General features: G+C 41.3%; 1 protein-coding gene across 1 annotated transcript; it reads left to right on the top strand.

The window, feature by feature from the left end:
* The first annotated feature begins 2,888 nt into the window (after window positions 1–2,888).
* Window positions 2,889–19,555, top strand: Ublcp1 (ubiquitin like domain containing CTD phosphatase 1). Its single transcript, XM_057776032.1, has 11 exons — window positions 2,889–3,000; window positions 5,827–6,023; window positions 6,763–6,854; window positions 7,199–7,284; window positions 7,363–7,478; window positions 8,834–8,932; window positions 10,813–10,850; window positions 11,341–11,439; window positions 14,201–14,317; window positions 16,354–16,481; window positions 18,486–19,555. Exons 2-11 carry the CDS (start codon window positions 5,870–5,872, stop codon window positions 18,511–18,513), a joined length of 957 nt encoding a protein of 318 aa, XP_057632015.1. The 5' UTR covers window positions 2,889–3,000; window positions 5,827–5,869; the 3' UTR covers window positions 18,514–19,555.
* Window positions 19,556–20,965: the final 1,410 nt, after the last annotated feature.

Here is a 20,965-nt window from a genome sequence, read left to right as displayed (position 1 = left end):
TTAGGGAAGATTCTAGTCACTTTTTAGCATGGGGGGGACGACAAGGAGGCAGGTGTGTGTGTGTGTCTTCCAGAGCCTTATGAGGGAAGATAAGACCGTCACTAGAGAAAGAAAAATGACTTGAGAGGGAAAAGGTATTCAATAATTCTCAAGAAAAGCTGAGATAACCAGGATAGCAATGATAACGGATTTAGAAAGGGAAATGTTCTTTGTTCTTCCAAAATCATCATGGCCATAGTGATATCTGCAATTTGGCATCTAACTTTGTAAAGCTGGCTATTCTTCTTTTAAGTCTTTTAGACCTGGCAACCAACCATGTACCAGGCCTTCTACAGATCATCTGTTACAGCAAAGACACTGGGAGAGGGCAAGAATCACTTACTTAGGAGAGGCTCCAGGGAGAAATGACAGATAGCTTCTCTTCTTGGCTGCTGGAAGCTGCTGTGAGCCCTTTTCTAGGTCAACTCTGCATTCATTGCTAGTCACCAAGAGTTCAGTCCCTTTATTAAAAGGAATAATTATACAATTCAATCCCTACTAAGTGTTTTAAAATTTAAATTTTTTTAAATTAATTTTTGTATTGCATGAGAGCATAACACTCTTTCTCACACACAGGAGTTGGGGGCAGAAGACTTGCAGGGTTTGATTCTACATGGGACCCAGGAATGGAATTCAGGCTTGGTGGCAGCCTCCTTGTTGGGGAATTTTATTTTAAGGAATGTTGGTTTTGCTTATGCTGCATTTGTTTAACTTTGTAAAACTGTGATTCTTTGTTTTTTTAAACAAAAAGTTTAAAAAGAGTCTAATAAAGAGACAGTGGCCAATAGCAAGGCTCGAGCAAGGACAGGTGGGGCTGGCAGGCAGAGAGTACACATAGAAAGAGAACCAAGAAAGGGGAGAAGAGCAATGAGGGAACAAGGGGAGGAGGACACCAGGAGCCAGTCACACAACCACCCAGCCAGCTATCGTAAGAGAGAAAATAAGATATGCAGAAGTAAGAAAAGGAAAAGGACCAGAGGCAAAAGGTAGTCCGGATAATTTAAGTTGGTAAGAAAAATATCCAAGCTAAGGCGGGGCATTCCTAACTAAGGCTAAGCCTTCCGTGTGTAATTTATTTGGGAGGTGGCTGGTGGGCCCCACAAAAAGGCAAGAGTAAGACTTCACAAACACCTCCTTGATCCCTGAACTATCTAGCTGGCCCTCCAATTTTTTTTCTTAACTGTATTTTTCATTTCATGAAGGTTTAGCTAAATAGAAATAAACTTGGATGGCTTGCCGTGTTGATGTACGTCTGTAATCCAAGAACTTGACAGGTCAAACAATGACGAGTTTCAGGCCAGCAGGGCTAAATATGGAGATCTTGTCTCAAACAAACAAAGGGTTGGAGATGTAGTTCCAATGGAAGAGCACTTGCTTAGCACATGTAATGTTCTGGGTTTGATACTCACCTCCAGAAAAGCAAACAAAACAAGAAAGAAAAGAAACAGCCAAAAGATGAATTGAAATCATCTTTTAGATTGGCCAAAAACTGTTCTGCTACCATACTCTTTTTGAGAAATACTATTAAACACTTGGCTACTATTATTTATTTTCTGGTAATAGCTAAGTTATTAGACCTCTGGTAACATGGTTTTTCTAACATCAAAACAAGAACTTCTGCAGGAAGTGCTATTGTGACAATGGTGGTGTAGCATTTAAGTATTTTAGTTGACCTTGGTGATTAACAAACTCTACTCATTGTGGTGATGAAAATAGAACCAGGCCATGCTAAACATCTAGTTAGTGGGTAAACAAAGCAAGAAGAGATATTGGGTTAAAACCTTTGAGATGGGACTGGAGCCATGACTCTTACAGAGAACCCAGGTTTGGTCCCCAGCCACCTGGAGGGGCTCAGATAGAATTCTTCGTATGTGAAGGCTAAGGAAAACTTTGAGGAACCCATTCTAAATCCTTAAAACATAAGCTCCTAACAACTCTGACTCCTTGCTCCATCCCCAGATTTGTAAAACTGCTATGAGATGATTAATCGCTTGCCCTGGTAAGCTCCACTTACCGTTATGTTCAGGGGGAGTGAGCCAGGTCCTCACTTGGCTGTACATTTTGAAGGTATGAAGTAATTGTAACCTGCCTTTAAACGCCCTCTTCCCCTTTTAGCTCACGGGAGCTAAGAACAGTGACAGTTTAAAAACAAAAACTCAGCTAATTAGAATTAAATCGAATCTGGTCTCTCGGTGTTTTCGAATTCAGTAGCGTCTATTTTCATCACAGCAAAGATTCTTTTGTAAAGAGAATTAGCTTATCATGCATTTAAGGAAGAGGCAAAGCATGTATTGGTGGGTGGGGTTCTGACCCGAGACACAAATCTGGACCATAGGTGTCACACAGACATTTGTTCCTGGAGTGTCTAGGTCACTGTGGCCTGCCCTTTCTCTTTCCAGACCCCCGGTTTTCCTCTGCAGTGGATAAAATCCGAAGGTCCCGAAATTATTAGCATTACTGGCTCCTTGCGTCTATAGAAAGGTCTCGTCTTCAGTTCTCAAAGGCCGTCTGCTCGTTTTCATTCGGGACAGGACACTGCTGCGCGAGCTAGTCTCGTGAGTACCAGAGAACTCTGCACGAATGGAAATACTAACGACCCACGACCCATACGGGTCGCTTTTGGCGAAAAAATACGTCACAAACCCGAAGCGCCCACCCGGACTCGGAGCATGCGCAGAATGGTCGGCGGCCACTCAGGAACCGGGGGTCTTTTTTTTTGGTCTGGGAAGGATTCTACTTTCTCGTCACTCTGTGGAGATGCTTGGCCGGGGCTCTCCGGGCTTAGCATTTGAAGAGAAACCAAACAAACTGTTCCCTTTTCCTCCTACAGCACATTTCCGGCTTCAACCACACACTTCCGGTCCGCTCGCCGGTTCCGGCCCCGCCCCTTACTTCCGGTTTCCTTAGGTTCCGCTGCGGCCGGCTTTGGCGTCCGCTGTGGCTGGTTCCGCCGCGCTCCAGGTGAGGGGACGCGGGGTCCGGCGGCCGCCTGCCTGTGAAGGCGACGCCGCGGCTGGGGAGTGCTACCGAGTTGCATGCGCCTCGTAGTTTGTCTCGTTGACGGGTCGGGCGGGTTGGGACCGCGGCTGTCCCGCCTGGCACTCAGAGGCCCCTGTCCCGGCGCGCTGCGGGTCGTGGCCGCCGCCTTCGCATCCGGCCTTCTCACCTGATCCCAGGGCTCCCCACATCCTAGAATGTTCTGCGTCCCGCAGGCCTCATTCCTCCCTCTTGCTGGGTCTGTCTCGCCGTCCCCTCAAGGTGGTTGTTGAAGGCGTCCCAGGCAGTTTGTGTCTGAGTCTCTGCCTGCTTTCGGATGCTCTCCCGGTCCAGTCTCAGCTGTACCCCGCGCGGCGGCTGCTGGCTGGTGCCCGGGCCCGGAGCCCGCCACCGCACACTCGCTCTTGCCGGGCTTAATGAAAAGTTCACACTGTTACTTTTGAAATTGCCGCCTTTAAGCTGCTTTTCGTTGTGCGGTGTTGGGCGAGTCGCTGTGACTTCTTTGACAGGTTTCTAGCTTGTACAGCGAGGGCAGCTGTTCAGGACGGTGAAGACTGAGACAGTTACGATGTTTAGCATGCCCTTCTCTCACTACTACGGCCCATCTAGCTCCTTGCACCTTACAAAGTGCTTTCGGTGTTATCGCTTATCAAAACACGTAAATTTGAATTGACTCGTTTTAGGGTTTAGCAGGCTGAGGGACAGAGGTAAGAATTGACTAGGCAAAGCCAACACTGGATGTTGGGCAGAACTCCGACCTAAATATATATTCTTTACATATCCCATAAAAATGTGCTTCTGAGTTTGATTGCTATTACCCCTTATTGCTCCCATCCCCAATTTGGGACGGTCTTATGTAATAAACTATTACAATTGTATAAGAAAAAGTATACAAATGCCATGCTTTTACGTCCTGCATGATTCTCAGTAGTGATGAAATAAGATTCCAAAATTAAAAAAAGAAGTTTTAGGAACTTAAGCGGTGTAAGTGTGTAACCTTTGTTTTCTATGCTTGGCTTCTTAGGGCATTCACCAACTTCTAGTCAGCATTTGTGGCAGAAGTTCTTTATGAAGTTGTGCTCTGTTTTGCTAAGCCCATAGAGCCCATGCCGTTGGCAGATTTTTCTAAAGCTGGTAACATGAAAGAGCCTAGAGGAATGGCGTGCTCGGGTTTCAGCATGTTTCAGAGACTGTAGAGTAAGACTGGTTAAGATACACATTATCAGGTCCCTTTCCTGTTTATTTCCTTTACCTTCTGATGGCACTTCCAAGAAGTCTTCTCCAGTTAGGTCAGTGCTCTTGATTAGGAACCACGAGTTAACACTCTCTCATGGTCTCCAAGCGCTACTCTGCCCATCACAGCATTAAGAAGTGGTAGATGCCTTCCTAACTCTTAGGAAGTCATTCCCATTTCTGTGTCTTACAGAAAAATAACATATATAACTATTTCAGTTTGACTCACATGCCTTTTTTTTCAAGGTCATAACACTTGGGGGCAGATTCTGCCTAAAGTGACATTTATTTCCCCAATTAGCAGGCTTGCTGCAAATTTTCTGTAGTACATTATGAACATATGAGTAAGTATAACTGACGTGAAGGGAACCGCGTAAGCCAGTGTGAGTAGGGATTTTTTAATATTTTATAATGAGCACGGTGACAGACTTTCCAAGTTAGGTTTTTGCAGGTTGTCATTTAAGGTTTACCTTCTGTAGCAGTAGGTTGTGATGATTTTGTACAATCAAATGTTTTCGTTATGTAGGTGAAAGCTTTACAGAATGCCAATAGAAAGCTCAGTTCTCCAACCTATGAAGGAAATGAATTTATAAATTCATGGGACAAGCAACTTGCATTTCGTTGTTAGAATAGCAGCTGCCATGTAACATTTTTATGGTTGGATCTATATGAGCAGGTTTGTTTTTTGAAACGGAAATTTGATGGCTTTAACTCCTGTAGATCCACTTGGAGTTATTAGATACCTTTACTAGATGAGATGATCTTTGTACATCTGGTCAGTTTGTAAAATATAAAGCACATAATGGTGTATTATCTAGGACTGCTTTAAATTTATTTAATTAAGACATATAGGGGCTGGAGAGATGGCTCAGAGGTTAAGAGCACTGACTGCTCTTCCAGAGGTCCTGAGTTCAAATCCCAGCAACCACATGATGGCTCACAGCCATCTGTAATGATATCTGGTTCCCTCTTCTGGCCAGCAAGCGTACAGACTGAGAGAACACTGTATACATAATAATAATAATAATAATAATAATAATAATAATAATAATAATAATAATAATAAAAAAGACATATAGTGCTTCCCAAGTAGAGTTAGAAATATTAACCGATTTAATCATCCTAAGAACCTTAAGATGCAAATAGCATTCCTCTGTTCTACAGATGAGGGAAGGTATGTGCTAAGCAGAGTAACTTCAGGAGTGAAATAGTAGGTGGGAGATCTCGGGTCTGAGCCCAGGTCGTTTGTTCTGCGTTCAGTGCTCCCAGTGAATGCCTCTCTACCATTTAATAAACATAATGTCTGCTGTGGTGGGGCTTGCCTCTCCAGCACAAACCCAACCAAACCAAGCAGCTCATTGTTCTTCGCTAGGTGAACAAGAGGAAGAATCTGAAAGAGTGTTAGGAAATACTAACCTTAAGCCAGAATGAGTAAGGAAATTGTAGCATGTGGGATTCTGTGAGCCCCCTTTGCAGGAGGCGCACCCATCTCCACCGTTAGACTGTACAGTAGGGTTCAGGCTGCAAGCACTTACTGTGTGTGTGCCTGTCTCCTAGGTGTTTTGTTGTGACAGAAAGCTACCACTTCTATGCTCGAAGAATGGCGCTCCCCATCATTGTGAAATGGGGTGGGCAGGAGTATTCAGTTACCACGCTTTCAGAAGATGATACTGTGCTGGATCTCAAGCAGTTCCTCAAGACCCTCACGGGAGTGCTCCCAGAGCGCCAGAAGTTACTGGGGCTCAAAGTTAAAGGTAATCTCCCCACTTGGAGATTTTTACACTAGTGGTTATGGGTTTTTCTGTTTGCTATTATGGTTTATGTTTTTTTTTTTTTAAATAAAAGAAACTTTTTTTTTTTTGAGTTTCCTAAACGTGTTTCAGTGATAAAAATCAGGATGATGAACAGTTACTTGAAAATACCGCTACTGTTTGGATGACTTTGCTCCCCTGACAGTTGGTATTTGCTTGTTAAGGCTTTGACACAGAAATCCCAGGTGAGAGTCACTTGTTTCTGGCATCTGTGATTTACCTTTCATTATTACTTGGGTTTGTATTCTTCCCAAATCGTTTCTTGTTTCAGAAGTGGAGATTATACTTAGTTTATTGGCACTGTCCCTGGCTAGCTTACTTGGATCTTTTATGTCATTGACAAGTGAGTTTGAGGTACTAGAGAATCTATAGTTTAGTCTTGGGCTTCAAGGCTTCTAGCATGGTGCCATCTTTATCTTGAGCAATAAAACATGAGTTGATTTTGCTTAGGTAGGTCCACTGCCAGGCCAGATGGGACTCAGGGAGATAATCCTTGTATTACTAATGACTTACTATGCTAAGTACATACTCAGTAGTAGGATTATTTTTTTTTTTAACTGTAAGAAAGAAACAAAAGAAACCCAATACTATCAGACCTGTTGATGTTTGGCTTTTATGTAATGGGATAGTGGAACCAGCACTTGAACTTTAGTGAGAAAACAGTCATTTGCTTGTATTGTAGGCAAACCTGCAGAAAATGATGTTAAGCTTGGAGCTCTCAAACTGAAACCAAATACTAAAATCATGATGATGGGAACTCGTGAGGAGAGCTTGGTAAATGTTTACTTTTGTTACCATATGTCCCTTTGAAGGTGTTACAATAGACCCTGTACTGTTATAGTTTTAATTGTGCTAAAACTTTCCATCTCATGATCGGTGAAAAATGGCTGCACGATGAATGGGGTGTTAACTCAGCAGAGCTAGGTAGTGGGGCTTCTTAGTATATAGTTAGTTGTGAGTGTATATAGCCTGTGTGTAAAATTTAATATGTCAGATCTGCCCAGGGGGCCTACAGAACAAGTAATTAACAGTGGAGATTTTCCCACGCTCTGTGCTTGAGCTGAGATTGCCAACATGTGTGCCTGTTACGGCGAAACACAGCTTTCCTGTCTTAATAGGAAGACGTCTTATGCCCTCCTCCTGACAATGATGATGTCATCAACGACTTTGACATTGAAGATGAAATAGTTGAAGTAGAAAATAGGTAAGTGCTCTTGGCCTTCAAATAGATTGTTATGTGCGAAGAGAGGGGATTTTCATCTGATCTTACCTTTTCTGTTAGGGAAGAAAACTTACTGAAGATCTCTCGCAGAGTCAAGGAGTACAAAGTGGAAGTGCTGAACCCTCCCAGGGAAGGGAAAAAGCTTCTGGTGCTGGATGTCGATTATACGTTATTTGGTGAGTCCGTTAAGGTACACTCTGTTGTTCTTTTACCTGTAACAGTTTTCCTCCCGGCAACTCCATGTCCACACGAAGTATTTGAAAGCGTCCTTATTGTTACAAAAATAAATCATTCATCTAGGAAATATAGATAAGCGAATAAGGCATTACCTATAATTTTAAGAGCCAAAAATGGCCGCTTTTAATGTTTTAATTTTTCTATTTAGTGTGTTTGTGTGTCTCTTTTTTGTTATTGTTAATTGCTTTGAATTAAATATATATTGTGCTGGCTGTTTTTTATGCCAATTTGACTCAAGCCAGGATTGTCTGGGAGAAGGAATCTTAATTAAAACAAAAATACCTCCATACAGTTGGCCTGTAAGCAGCCCTGTGGTGCGTTTGATGGGTGATTGATCTGGAAGGGCCCAGTTTACTCTGGGTGGTGCCTTCCCTGGACTGGTGGTCCTGGGTGCTATAACAGGCAGGCCGAATAAACCATGGGAGCAGAACAGCAAGTGGTGTTCCTCCATGGCTTCTGCTTCAGTTCTTGCCTTGAGTTCCTGTTCTGCCTGCTTTCCATATAGGACTGTGACCTGAGAGCGTAGGAGCTTTGTGGTCGTAGCAGTTTATCACCAATAGAAACCCTGACCAAGCCACATGCCTAAAAATATTTGTATACACACATAGGTTATTTGTGGGGGCAAAGGATGTAGATGTTATATATTATCCAACTTAACCCTGATTGACACTTTAATGAGGACTATTTTAAAAAATAGTGTTTTTATTTTACCCTTGTTTTCTTTTTAAATATATTCAGGTTCCTTTCTTAAATTTAAAATTAGTCATGTCAATTGACAACTAAAGACGTTTGTTTCATCTTCTAGTATGGGCAATAAATATATACTTTCTGATAGTGAAATTTTATTAAATGTGTTATAACTTAATGTGTACTTTGCTTAAGAATTAATCAAGTGATTGCACTTGTTGTGCAGTGATGTTGATTTCTTAAGATGATGAGTATATGTGAGTATGGGGGGCATTGCTTACTGTTCGTTATTGAGAATAATACTCAAGCTCGATGAAAAAAATACTGTGGTCCATTTAAGTCTGAATTTTCAGTGTCGCTCGTTGCATGTTATATAGAATTGATCCTTTGACACTGCAGTTCAAGGGCGTCGAATTCTGTGCCTTGCAAAAACATCCGCTCATCCTCAGTGTCCTTCAGCCTCAAGCTTTGTGCAGTTGTGTGTATTCTATCCCATGACAGGTTACTTTTTTATAATAACTTCATTCTGCCCAGTACTTGTCCCTGATAATAAACTAGTAATTGTTTTTATGATCCACCTTTTTTTTTTTTTTTTTTTTTTTTTTAGATCATAGGTCTTGTGCAGAGACTGGGGTAGAGTTAATGAGACCCTATCTTCATGAATTTCTAACATCTGCATATGAAGATTATGACATTGTTATTTGGTGTAAGCCTAATTTTTTTATTAGTTTTCCATAATAAATAAGTTTGTTACTTATATTATTTTACTGTACAAAACACTACTAGAAAAGATTTGTTTAAATGTGAATGTTTATTTAAGTGAATTTCTAAAATGATGTTTGACTTCCTTACGTCATTATATGAAGTACAAGTATATTTCTTAATAGTAAGAAGATAGTTGAGTATAGGACAAGAATGGGCCATTATGTTAGAATAAAAGTGCTTATTCATTTGTTTTTGCAGTGCTGGGACTTGAACTAGGGACCCTGTGCAGGCTAGAGACACTCTGCCACTGAGCTCTATCGCCAGCCCTTAATCCTTAGTACCTCCTCTTTTTTTCTCATTCTAGTTTCAAAATATTTGAAGACAGACATTTCTTTACAAAAATATCTTAGCAATGTAGCTGGACAGGAGTAAAGAAGGGTGTGAATTGCTTAAGGAAAAGTTAATACATTGCCAGAAGCAGTGTTTCTGATGTTGAGTTTGTAGACACATGATAGATCATGAGTTTGCTACAGAGCAGAAGCTTGCTGTATTAAGGTCACACTTTGAGTTCAGTTGACATTTGTCTTTCTGTTTCTTGGTAAATGAAGCAGACATCCCACCCCTGTGCAGACACTGAAATTACTTTTTGGCAGTTTCATAATCAGAGAGTTACCATGACCGGAATAAGATTCCATCAAATATAAAAGTTTCCCTTGTAATTGTAGTGGGTATTTGATGAGAAGCCAGATAGTTGGTTGCAGTCTGTAAGCTTTCTTTGTCCTTCCCTTGTAATGGAGAGTATATCCCTTGCACACTGACGCTTACTTCACAGCTGGTAAGATGAAAAACAAGGGAAGGTGTGGTAACTTCATTTTTGAAGTTGGGAGAAGAGAGCTAACTGAAGCACTTTTTTTCCCCACCTGATATGACATCAGAGAAAAGACCTTAAACATTAGTGTTTAGAGTACCTTTATATCATATATTTAAAATAAGTTATTGGTAAATTATTTTATGGCTGCCGGTTGAAAAGGGATACTTACTTTAGAGCTAAATATGCTAGGAAGTGGTGTCCTTTGTGGAGTCAGGCAGGTCATTTAATCTCTGTGAGCCTCCCTGTCTTCACCTGGAAGTAGTACTTTGACCTATATTTTGGGTGGAGGTCTGGTAACTAGCACCGTCGCTAACACACAGTGATGCCTTAACAGTGAAGAGCTCTTTACTCTGTGTGTCTCCTCGCTTTTCATCCGGAAATCACTTGTACAGAACAGCTGCTAGTTAACTTTTCTTTACGATTGTTTTCATTGGAAATGTGACATTCTCTAAACTTGGAGTTTTACCGACCAATTCTGCACGTAAAGCGTAAGCTGAGACTAGGAGAGCATGGGGATGACGATTGGCTTTTGTGTCGGGTGACTGTGTCGGTGCAGACATGTAATGTAATGTAGGGGACACATTTGTCTCAGGTTTAAGATGCTGGGCTTTAGAAGTGTCATTTGCTAAGCCTGACAAAACTGGTTAGTCTTCCACACAGACTTTTGACACAAACCATAAGTATGTTTATGCTGACACCATAAGTGCTTATGCATTTCCTGGATCCGCTGCCAGAGAAAGTTGAGATCCACACCTCTCAAACTACTTTGGAATGAATAAAGAATAGTGGTAGGGCTGGTTTAAATGGAGTTTGGATTTTACTTATCGTGGTTACCTCTGTGGTTTAAGTATTTTTAGAAGACACACTAATGTAAGTCTATTAGGGACCATTATTTATGATGTTTTTAAAGTTGTGGTCTTGCTTAGAAAGTTTATTTATTCAGAAAAATTCTTTTTAAAAAAATGAAACTCAAACTTTTCATATGTATTGTATTATTCCTCATGTTTTAGCTGCAACAAATATGAAGTGGATTGAAGCTAAAATGAAAGTAAGTGTTAGAAACAAGCCATTTCACCATGTTCTAAAATCACATTAGACAGATGAAAGATTCTAAGACTGAATCAATTCCATTTTTACTGGCTGTCTTTTAATAGCTACAGAATGCCAGTGTTGGGAGTAGGGGTGTGTTTGAGCCTGCTTAATGATGGGTTGATCTGAATGCCTAAGCTGGTTCCAAGGAAAAGCTAAGACCCGTTTTTACCTCCCTTTTACTCCAGTAATGTTTCTTTGCCCTTTGCTCTGGTGTGCGATACTGATGAGGCGATTCATTCTAAAATGGCCAGTTAGGAATGAGTCCACTTCTGATTTGCTCACCAACACAATTCAACAAAACAAATACTTCCCAGTTGTGTAGCAGAATGTGGCTGCAATTGCTGTAGAAAATTAAATTGACAGTTTGAGAAATTGCAGATAGAATGTTCAGACAGCCTGGGATTTTCCACTCCTGCATGTTAACCTCATGAATGTTTGTGTTACAGGAGCTGGGAGTGAGCACGAATGCCAATTATAAGATTACCTTCATGCTGGACAGTGCTGCCATGATAACGGTGCACACGCCGAGGAGGGGGCTTATCGATGTAAGAGCTCCTGTTGCTTTTGTTAAAGATGAGTGTATTTTTTTGTATTTAAACTTTCAGAAAAGGAAAAAAAAAAAGTAGAATTTAGAATTTCACCTGAACAGATAGTAAAGTGGCAGCTGAATTTTTTTTTTTTTTTTGGTTTTTCGAGACAGGGTTTCTCCGTAGCTTTGGAGCCTGTCCTGGAACTCCCTTTGTAGACCAGGCTGGCCTCGAACTCACAGAGATCCGCCTGCCTCTGCCTCCCGAGTGCTGGGATTAAAGGCGTGCGCCACCACTGCCTGGCGCTGAATTTTGACAAAGACATTATATTTTAAAAGATTTGCAACACTTAGAAGGCAGGCAGATCTTTCTGAGTTCAAGGTCAAGCATGGTCAACATAGTTCCAGGCTGGTGAGGAGTCAGGGCTCCATAATGGGACCCTGTCTCAAAAATATAAACTAAATGAATTAACTTAAAACATTTAAATGAAATCTAATGATGCAAGCAAGCTGTTGAAAGGCTGTCTAGAAAGGAACTGTGTGAAGGCTAGCTGTAGTGACGGTGAAGAACTGCCACACAGGTAGAAGAGAGAAACTGAATATTATCAGGAAGTGTGCTGGAAACAAACCAGAGTGTACTCACACTTCTCTAGAAGAAACTGATGTAGAATACATGGACCAGGTTACATCCTAGAAAATAATAGCAGGGCATCAGAGAAGAGGATTGGACTTTAAAAATGAGGAATTTTGATGTGGCTTACTCAAGTGACTGCTCCTACCCAGCCCAGCCACAGGCACAGTTAGTAATAAAGATGAGGGAAATGTTGTCCCTGTATTAGGAAGGACGAGAGCTGGTGGTAAAGTGTAAACAGTGGCCTCCATGCACAAGGACTTCCTCAGTGCAAGAGCTACTTACACACCAGGAGAGATGTGTAATTATGACCGCTGCTTGCCTTCTGCGGTCTAAGTGTTGTGGAGCTCAGGAAACCTAAGCCCAGCAGGGCTGCAGCGGTGGGGCATCAGAGGACAGCTCACTCCCTGTGGTTGGGTGTGGAGAGCTGAGATTGGTGCGTGCGGTGCATTCTACTTCCTCCTTTGATGCAGCGGAATGGTTAAAGACTTCAAATAAAGGCAGTCTTAATGATGTTTGCAGGCCAGTGGGAATGGTTCTTAGCCTTTGTGTCCTCTAGGATTCCCCTTAACTTAGTGAACTTTCTGAGGCTGTTTTTTTTATTGAAAAAACAAAAAGCCAAGCCTGGAGGTGAATGGACTAGACTCTCTAGTTGTTACCTATCATGTTAACACATGATTTGAAATTTTCCTTTGCATATTTCTTTGTTTTCAGATTATTCTGTGGTCATCGATATTACTCCATGTTTGGGAGAACAAGGTGTGCTAGACTTGAGATGTAGGATGTCTAGTCCTGGTATCTGAACGGTCTCATCATCAAACCTGAGACAAGTTCCCTGCGAACCCTAGAGTCTGACTTACTGTGTTAGTTTCTATGTTCTTGATTCAAAAATTGGGCAGTTGTGTTTCAGGAATAAACAAATAGTAGAAAAAATTTGGGTGAAAAAGTGTTAGAATAGTATTCCTCGGAAGAAAGCATTGTCTTGGGGTTAAGCTGAGCGCTCCTCAAGCGTTCTCTCCTCACTACTGCTCATCTCACCCATCGACTTGGTTCACGGACTGGAAGTCCTGCCGCTCTCTAGGAAGAATCTGCTTTTTAAAATGGATGTATTTTAGGCATTTTCTGAATGCTTTGTTCATTCATATTTATTCTCCAAAATAAAAGGTTTGTAGTTCCTGAACGCTTCCTCCTAGCACAGTGATTCTCAGCCTGTGGGTTGCAACCCCTTGAGTGAAACAGCCCTTTCACTGGGGTTGCCTAAGACCATCAGAGGACACAGACATTACAGTATGATTCATAACAGCAAAATTACAGTTATAAAGTAGCAGTGAAATTTATTTTATGGTTGGGATCACCACAGCATGAGAAACTGTATTAAAGCGTCACAGCATTAGGAAGATTGAGAACCTCTGCTGTAGGAAGATATTACTCCACCTCATGAATAGCTGGTGACTGGTGATCCTTCTATATGGAAGCATTGTTGTCAGTTTGGGTTTTGAGAGACTTTTGTAAACTATGTGAGTATCAGCAGATAGGTCTGTAGTGTTTTGTCCCTTTGTAGTCCTGGATTAGGAATTCTGAAACAAAACCAGGAATTAAATTCTGGTGCCTTTGAAGTTTGTGGATCAAATGTCCTAGAAATCAGGCACTGGTGCAGTGACTTAAAGACAAAAATCACTGGGACACAGTGACATCCACCTCTGTTCCAGTACGCAGGAGGCTGAGACTGGAGGAATATGAGTTCAAGGCCAGCCTAGGCTGCAGAGTAGGACTCTGAAATGGCAAAATCAAAGAAATACAACAAGAAAAACCATATATATGTGCAATAAGCTACCTAACTGATTAATTGAAAGAGCCTAGGGTAGTTTCCTCACTAAGATGTCCCTAGTTTGAAAGATCTTGAGAGAAGCAGGTCTCTATTAGCTCAGAAAACACCTATGTCTTTTGCCCTAGAATCTTCATGTGAATATTGTGTAAAGTTTTATGGTAGGACTAGATGTGGTAGACATGCACAAGCCATTGAACATTGTAGTCTCATGTGGTTCCTAGTGGTCATTCAGTACAGCCCTACAGTCAGGAAGAAGCTTGCTCTGCTTTTAGGGGTGAGCTGTTAACTAACACTGAGTTAAATATAAACCTTTATTTTAAGGTGAAGCCTCTTGGTGTCATTTGGGGAAAGTTTTCTGAGTTCTACAGCAAAAAAAACACCATTATGTTTGATGACATAGGAAGAAATTTTCTAATGAATCCACAGAACGGACTGAAGGTAAGACAGCTTTACTTGCTCTAGGCTCATGTAAGCTGAATGTGGAGTGTAATGGACTTTTGGATGATCTTTCAGACCGGGAGTGTTAGAAAGGGCCCTGTAAGATAGCAGAGCAGAACATTTCCTGTTACCTAGTATTTTTACTGTGCCCTGTCTTTGTGTAGATACTTAATCATTGTGTTACAACTGTCTACAATGTTTAGTACAGTAACATGCTGTGGTTTTGTGGACTGGGAGCAAGCAGTAGGCTTTACCATTGGACTTAGGTGTGCAGTCAAATGAAGTATATTCTGTGGTGTTCAAACAGTGGTGAATCCATCTCATGTATCTCAGGAAAGGACATGTTCAGTGATGCAGGTACACACATACACAACACAATTTATCAATTTGCTTGCTTTTATTTTGTGTGTATGACTGTTTGCCAGATGTATATATGTTTGTCACTGTGTGTACCCACAGATTCCAGGAGAGGGTGTCAGATCACTGAACTAGAGTTACACATGGTTGTGAGGGTTTTGGATTTTTTTTTTTTAAGATTTATTTATTTATTATGTATACAGCATTCCTTCCCTGTATGCTTGCATGCCAGAAGTGGGCATCAGATCTCATTATACATGGCTGTGAGCCACCATGTGGTTGCTGGGAATTGAACTCAGGACCTCTGGAAGAGCATTCAGTGCTCTTAACCTCTGAGCCATCTCTCCAGCCCCCGGTTTTGGATTCTTTTAAGTTAAGCACAGATCTTAGAATTATCAGGCACAAGTGATAGAAGGAACCACATATGTTTTGTTTCCCTTTCTTAATCCTAGGATGAAAAGTTAAGACTTACTCAAAATTGTGTGTGTGATGGGTATTTGACAGAATTTGGACAGAGTCTATGTGACTAGTTTCCTGAGTCAGTGATAATCTTAGCATGAGTCACTCAACATCTGTGTAGGAGCTACAGAGTCACTTCGTCCTGGCAGCAGAGAACGGTGAAGCTTCTAATGCCCATGGATGCTAGCACATCTGCACAGTATGAGCAGAGATGCTCTGACGGTAGTGAGGATGTCTACAGGTGAAGTGGACATCCTGTTGTAAGACCTTTCCCTCTCTCCTGAACTCAGCCAGCCAGGATCTTGATAAAGACAAGGGATGGGGACTTGTAGAAAGTAGGTCCTGGCAGCCTTTACAGAGTTTCGGGTTGAGTTGGTTTAGTGCATAGTGAGTGTAGTGCAAGTGTCAGAATGGTGATAGAAGCCCAGATTATAGCACAGATTCAACCTGTTGCTTTGGAAGAGAAGCAAGTGTGTTCACTCTGTACCCTGTCTTCTAATATTCTGAAACATCCCAAACATGTATTTCACTTAAAATAAGTCATACTTATTTTATGTAAAGATAAGTCATACTTCACTCTCTCACTGTGTAAATCAAGATCCAGTCTCTTCTGTTTTCCTGACTTTTATAATTTGTAGTACTCTTTAAGTGAAGCTATAAAATATATCAACCTTAAAATTTGGGAGAACATGACTGCCCTTTTATGGAAACTGATCTTTATACATAAATGACAAAGTGAAATGTTTATGGCAAAATGTGGCAGAAAACTGGCATTAATGTGTAATAATCTCAGCATAATGGGGCCTGCACAATGTCAGTTCAACCCCCAGGAAGCACATAGTGGAGGGAGAGAACTGGCTCCGCACACGCAGGCAAGCAGACAGCAAAGCGACAAGTGTAGGCAGCGGGTAGAGTAGAGGAATGCCACAGGAGAGGTGACTCCACTGTGCTTAGGTCAAGCTCGCATCTGTATGGAGCAGATAGTGTAAATGAATCAGTTAGTGGGAGCCACTCAGATGACAGAAGGAATGAGCAGCATAGTGCTGGAGGAGGCCGGTGTCCAGTTTAGGCTGAAGACCAAAGAGCTGTACCCAAGACTTCTGTAAACTTAGTTACTATGAGTCATTTGCATGGTATTTTAGCCTGACTGAAATGTTGGAGTAGCGTGACCTTTTGTTAACTTTCCAGCCACAATGTAAGGTTTGTTTGTTTTTTGACAGATAAGGCCTTTCATGAAAGCGCACCTGAATCGAGATAAAGACAAAGAGCTCGTGAAGCTCACTCAGTATCTCAAAGAGATAGCCAAGCTGGACGATTTCCTGGAGCTGAATCACAAGTACTGGGAAAGGTAGATGCAAACCCTCATTGTCTCTTTACACCAGTAGGGCAAGCATGTTGGCATTGCCAAACTGCCCTTATTTTATTTTTGGTTTTCAAGATAGGGTTTCTCTGTGTATCCCTAACTTTCCTGGAACTTGGTTTGTAGACCAGGCTGGCCTTGAACTCACAGATTTCTGTTTGCCTCTGCCTCCTTAGTGCTGGGATTAAAGGCATGCACACTACTCGGCCATGCCCTTAATTTTTTTTTTTTATATAAAAAGTAGGAGAATTCTAAAAATATTTTTTTCTACTGGCATTTCCTCAAAAGTATTTCTTCTAGAATGGAAAAGGAAAATGTACATTTACACAATGGAGTGTTACACAGCAGAAAAAAAATAATGACATCTTGAGATTTGCAGGCAAATGGATGAATCTAGAAAACATCATATTGAGTGAGGTAACTCAGATCCAGGAAGACAAATATAATATGTACTCACTCGTTAGTGGCTTTTAGACATAAAGCAAAGAAAACCAGCCTACAAATCACAATCCCAGAGAACCTAGACAACAGTGAGGACCCTAAGATCTAATGTACCTGGGAAGTAGAAAAAGACAAGATCTCCTGAGTAAATTGGGAGCATGGGGACCATGGGAGAGGGTTGAAGGGGAGGGGAGAGGCAGGAAGGGGATCAGAGAAAAATGTATAACTCAATAAAATTAATTTAAAAAATGAAAAAAAGTATTTCTTCTAATCTTATTCATAATCAATCCCACATTCCTTCAGGTCTTTAATGTTGCAATAGTGGGAACTTGAGAGGCTGGTGAGTTGCCTTGTGACAGAAGCAGGCCATCCTCTGAATTCCCTGCGCTCCTCCCACTGTGGTTCTTTAAGGCATGGTCTCTTTGTAACCTGTGCTGGCTTCACATTTTGGTCCTCCTGTCTCAGCCTCCCAGCAGCTGGGCTGCATATGGGACTGACTAGGAGTTGATCACTATTATGCTCTAAGTTGTTCAGCACAACATTGTTTAAAATTATAAGGAACTTGAATGTATAGCAGCAGGAATAGAGAGCAGAACGGTTGCTTATGACTTCTCTTTCTAAAGATGACCGTTTGGCGGAGTCTTCTGGGCTCTTTCTCTGAGTATAGCCATACAGATTGCAATCAACATCAAGTTGACACAGCACAGAAAGCCTAGAGACATGTGAGGGCTTTGTGTCCTATAAAGTAAGGCTGCTTTAAAATCAGACCTGTAAAGATCTGGTGCTGGTGAAAACACCAAAAGAAACCCCTGGTGGACACTTTGCTCCTTCAAATTCCACTTTTGGCTTCTTACATTACTGACATATAACTAGTGATGGTAGTTTCTAAATATGAGAAAGGGATCGAAATTTTAATCTAGCAGCAGATCCTAATAAAGAATATGAGGAAACAGTTGATCAATTGGTAAAACACCCTTATAGTCTTTTCTTTATAGTGCTAGGTATTGAACCTAAGGTTACATGTATGCTGTTGTAGGCAGGGTATCTCTGAGCTGCAGCCCCAGCCTTCTTTACACTCCTGAGCACAGTCCCTTTTTAAAAACATATTTTGTGTTTATATGTGTATGTGTGCCCCGCCTCCTATAGTATCTTTTATTCCATTATCTTTATGCAGGAAAAAAAATCTGATATTTAGATGAAGTCTGAGTTAATTAGAAATCACAATGCTATTTAACATTGGAAAAGGCAGTGTACTGTGGTATATAATGTTTGTAACTTCCAAAGGCTAATTGTGATTCTGAGCAGCCTGACTTGGCAAATTACTTAACCTTAGTACCTGAGAAATAGAAGGAAGTTCTAGTAGAAATTCATTCTGCAGCTCCTGTGAAGGTTAAAGTCAACACGTGCTTGCAACCACTCTGAGCATGGGGCACACAACAGTTTGTAATAGCTAGTAACTGTCTCCTCTTGAAAGGCCCATAAGTCTTTGGCAGGAGAGGTCGATTGTTTTCATGATTTTACCTGATCCAGTGTTTATTCCATTTCTTGCAGGTATCTATCAAAGAAGCAAGGACAGTAGATACGGTAGTTACAGTCACAGTTGGAGATCCTTGAGATCCGTGGACATTTGTTTCTTTGCTAGGCATTACCATGATTGTGCTGGACACTGAAGCAGATACCAGGCTGCCTAGCTGTGGTCTTCCAATGCTGTGTAAATTTTATTTTGTATTTTTTTGAAGATCATAACAAAGTGCTAAAAAAAAAAAGTTCTTTTTCCTCTATGTTTATTTACTCCTGAAGAAAATTTTCTCTGGCATTGATTATTGAGGTGTTTTCCAAACCCTCTAAAAAAATGGAAAACAGAAAATGAAATGAAAGGTGGGGAAAAATACATCCACCGGTGTCATCTGTGACTTTAAAAACTAGTTTTGTCTTATGTTTTTTGTCTCCTTGTATAATCAGCTGCCTGAGTCTGAGACCAAACCTATCTTCAAACTAGCTAGTGCTTTCCCCTTTAAACCAAAAGCAAAACCAAAAAGCTCAAACAAGCTTTTAAATAGCAAGTTTGCTGTGCTGAAAACTCCCTGGAGTTGTTCTTCCTTGTCACAGAGTTCCTCTTCCGCTGTCTGCCAGGAAGATTTCGAAGCTGGAGTTGTCAGTGTTCTTTAAGAATGGAGGATATCTGCATGGTAAGACTATGCCCTCGATGGCAGGTCAACAAACAACTGAAATCACACTAGAGGACAGGAGTGGGCGTCCTTTGGGTGGCTAAGTAGAAGCACTTCTGCCTGAAACTCTGGTCATGAGCACAGCTTACTGCAGTAGTAAAAGGCACATTCACCAGCTCCTCTCTCTGAAGTATGGATAGCATCTGCCTACGCCAGCTGTGCGTCATTGCCAACTACTAACACCGTTGCAGCAAACATTTCTGGCCATAAGATTAAAAATACGTGTTACTTGCAATGCTTAAGCCTGCAGATATGTAATGTGACCACTGTTTTGTGTTGACAGTATTGCTTTATACAGTTCTTGTATTTGAAGGGAATTGCTCCTTTTAAATGAACATGGTGTACATTGTTCTTACAGGACTATTTCAGTGGTGTAAATAATAAATATCTTTTCTTAAAATACTGCCTATCTGTTCTGTAATGTCTCAAATATTTTTTTTTCCTCTTTGTGAAATCACTGACCGTGTTCAGGCAAGGACCTCTGTATATTAAATGTGAGCCTGGCGTACAGAGGCAGGAAGATTCAGAGTCCGAGGCCCGCTGCAGAATAAGTGTGTATATGTCACTAGCCTTTCAAAATTATCTGAGCAGCTAATTAGATGAGAAATAATTTATTAAAATGTTTCCTAGATGTATGGTAATTTTTTTTTAAAAAGTAATTAAGGGTTGGAGAGATGGCTCAGTGGTTAAGAGCACCACCTGCTCTTCCAAAGGTCCTGAGTTCAATTCCCAGCAACCACATGGTGACTCACAGCCATCTGTAATGAGGTCTGGTCGTGGAGAATTTTTAAAAAGTATTTATGTGTATGTGTGCACCTATATGACTTCAGTTGCTTTCTATCTTATTTGTTGAGACTGGATCTCGCTGATTGGACAGGAACTGCCTCTTTGCCTCCATAGTACTAGCATTATAGTCTTGCTTGTGTTGCTTGGCTTTTTCTGGTGGGGATGTGGGTGTGTTATGTGTCAGTGCATGGATGCATGTGGAGGCTGAGGGCTGACATTGGATGTTCTCCTTCGTAGCTCTCCACTTTATTTACTCCAGGCAGGGACTCTTGCTGAACCAGGCAAAACAACCTAAGTTTGCCAGTGGGATTCCCTGTCTATCTTCTGAGTGCTGGGCTTACAGGCTTTGCCATGTCTTGTGTGTAGGTATTAGAGATCTGAATTCTGGTCCTCATACTCAGATGGCAAGCACTTTCCCCAATGAGCCATCTCTCCAGTTCCTTGCCTAGATCTTTCATGAGTGCTGGGGATCGGAACACAGATCCTCCTGTGTCTACGCAGGTCCTTTTGTGCACTGAGTCATCTCCCCAGTCCTAGACTCGGACATTTTAAGAACATTTCATTGGTTCTTTTCATTTTCCTTATGCAATGAGTTTATTTTTCCAAATAGGAATGGGGAAAGGCCTTATCTTTTCAAGTGAGCTGAACATGAAAGATATGTTAACATAGGTCAGGGAAAAACATTCTTAACATAGCTCAACATTTAGCCAGGTGGGCTTTTAACGTACATTTCCTACCAGTAGGTGGCACCCAAACCAAAGTTTACTAGCCATTCTGTTACTAAGGGCTGAGGCTGTGTGGGAGCGTGAATTTTGTGTGATTAACACTTTCATGGGGTATGAGAACCTTTATACCTTTTAACTCTTAAGATTTATGGCAGTGACATCCCTTTGATATACAACTGACAGTTCAACAGAGTATCTGGTAAAACTCACCAGGCATAATTCCAAGCTTAAGATAAGTGTTATCTAGTGGTACATATTTAGCCTAACAACTACATAGCATCAATGAACTCTC

This window comes from Chionomys nivalis, chromosome 7 (assembly GCF_950005125.1).
Source record: "Chionomys nivalis chromosome 7, mChiNiv1.1, whole genome shotgun sequence".
Lineage (NCBI taxonomy): Eukaryota > Metazoa > Chordata > Mammalia > Rodentia > Cricetidae > Chionomys > Chionomys nivalis.
Note: the sequence above shows the minus strand (reverse complement) of the source record. Positions and strands in the feature narration are given on the sequence as shown.

Excerpts from the sequence above, each read along its gene's own strand:
- Ublcp1 (XM_057776032.1), top strand. The coding sequence starts at position 5,870 with ATGGCGCTCCCCATCATTGTGAAATGGGGTGGGCAGGAGTATTCAGTT. Across the intron at positions 6,855-7,198 it reads GAACTCGTGAGGAGAGCTTG|GAAGACGTCTTATGCCCTCC; the intron begins GTAAATGTTTAC and ends CTGTCTTAATAG. Across the intron at positions 7,479-8,833 it reads TGTCGATTATACGTTATTTG|ATCATAGGTCTTGTGCAGAG; the intron begins GTGAGTCCGTTA and ends TTTTTTTTTTAG.